This window comes from Beauveria bassiana (genome assembly GCF_000280675.1).
Source record: "Beauveria bassiana ARSEF 2860 unplaced genomic scaffold BBA_S00073, whole genome shotgun sequence".
In the NCBI taxonomy this organism is placed as follows: domain Eukaryota; kingdom Fungi; phylum Ascomycota; class Sordariomycetes; order Hypocreales; family Cordycipitaceae; genus Beauveria; species Beauveria bassiana.
Genome location: NW_007930908.1, coordinates 27,910 through 29,578, shown reverse-complemented (window position 1 = coordinate 29,578; position 1,669 = coordinate 27,910). Strand labels below are relative to the sequence as shown.

Below are 1,669 nucleotides of genomic sequence, written 5' to 3'. Positions count from 1 at the left end.
GGGTGCCACCAAACCCGGAGGGGAAGGCCGTGACACTGAGATAATAGAATAAAGCCAAGTGCGCCGGTTCTGACCACCGAATCGGGTGGTAAACGTCGCCGCCTTTGGTGGGAGAAACCGGTGGGGCAGCTGCCATTTTTGGTGGTTGTAGAACCACTCCCTTCATCCTTCGTTACGTGCACACCCTGCCTGCCTGGCCCTGCCTGCCTCTCTCACATAAAAGAAGACGCCTGGCCCTTCGCTCTCCAACAACTTTCCTTTCTTTGTGCTCTTCAGCCATGGCACTTCACCGCGACATTGCAGAGGCCCTTCAGAGGGCCGCGAGGCGGCGTCACCGAGACACTGCGCTGCGCAAGGAAGCACAGAAGAATGCGCTTGTGGCCGAGGACTACCATACCCTGCAGAGGCAGCTGAACAGCACCCAGTTCATCCAGCCGCTCGATGCAGCCACGACCAAGTCGAATATTTACTATATCAAAAAAAGATTCATTAGGTGAGTCGTTAGCCATCGTGCTGTATCTGCCAAAAGCATCTACGCTGATCCTGTAAGATTTTGCCATGCGAATAAACACGGCGACTGGCGCAAGGCGCTGCAACCGCAGCACTGCGACAAAGGCTTCATCATGACCTTCCTTCACTGGATATGCGAATCATACCTGCAACCAAGACGCAAGAGGTCGAAGAAGAAGAGCGTCAATCAATACTGGCGCGATTTCAAAATGCTTTACCGCCGCTGTAATGACGGCAAGATTGTCAACCCAAACCATTGCGAGGAAATCAGAAAGGTTCGTGACCTCGAGCCTGACCTTTCACTCCGTATCATACTAATAGTCGCTAGTATATCAATGACAAACTCAAAACAAAGTTCAACCTAGATGACGAACCTGGATCTAAGCCCGTCCTGAGCGTGGACGATCTGCTTCTCGGCCTCACGCATCATTGGTCGCGCGACCGGAGTGTGTTCCCTACTGAGGATGACCGCCTGGATGTTGCAGCCATTATGCTTTTTCAGGCATACACGGCATGCCGGCCCGCGGAGCTTGTCGATGGGACGAAACGAAGAGGGACTGGAGACCCGTTGCTGGATGACTCGGGTGTGGAAGATACGTCGAGCAGCAAGGCTGCGGAGAATTGCGCAGTGCGAGGTGGCAGGCGGCAACAACGCAAATCGGCCTCCGCCACCGGCAGAATGAGCCGGCAGCGAAATTCAACCCGCAGATCAGGCCCTGCGTCCGAGTCTGACTCTGATTCCGATGATTTTACTCTTGACAGCGGGGAGGAAAGCGACGACGGGGAAATCGACACCCACCAGGACGATACGAGCGACACGGAGTACAGCGATGATGGTGAAGAAGACATCGACATGCTTCAGACAGAACCAAAGCCTGACCAGCTAGCTGGCAATGCTAAGAAGGACGAGGATCAAGAGGCGATTCGGCTGCATAAAGCATTATGCTATGAAGACATCGTCCTCTGGGTCGTCAGGGACCCGAATGGTGGGGGCCGCGATGTACTGGCCATGGAGGTGTTCTTTCGCCACCATAAAGGCGCAGAGAAGAAGCCCAAACCGTGTGTATTACGCGTTATTCATGATTGCAAATTGGGTTACTGAACAACTGAACAGGACTATTTTTCTATTTCGCGAGAACCCGTTACCCATTCTCTGCCC

The 1,669-nt window shown here is 53.7% G+C and overlaps 1 protein-coding gene across 1 annotated transcript; it reads left to right on the top strand.

Moving 5' to 3' along the window:
* Positions 1-278: 278 nt before the first annotated feature.
* On the top strand, positions 279-1,612 carry BBA_09898 (FluG domain-containing protein; the record flags this gene model as incomplete). Its single annotated transcript, XM_008604995.1, has 3 exons — positions 279-493; positions 551-785; positions 839-1,612. The coding sequence occupies 3 exons, from the start codon at positions 279-281 to the stop codon at positions 1,610-1,612; spliced, it is 1,224 nt and encodes a 407-aa protein (XP_008603217.1).
* Positions 1,613-1,669: the final 57 nt, after the last annotated feature.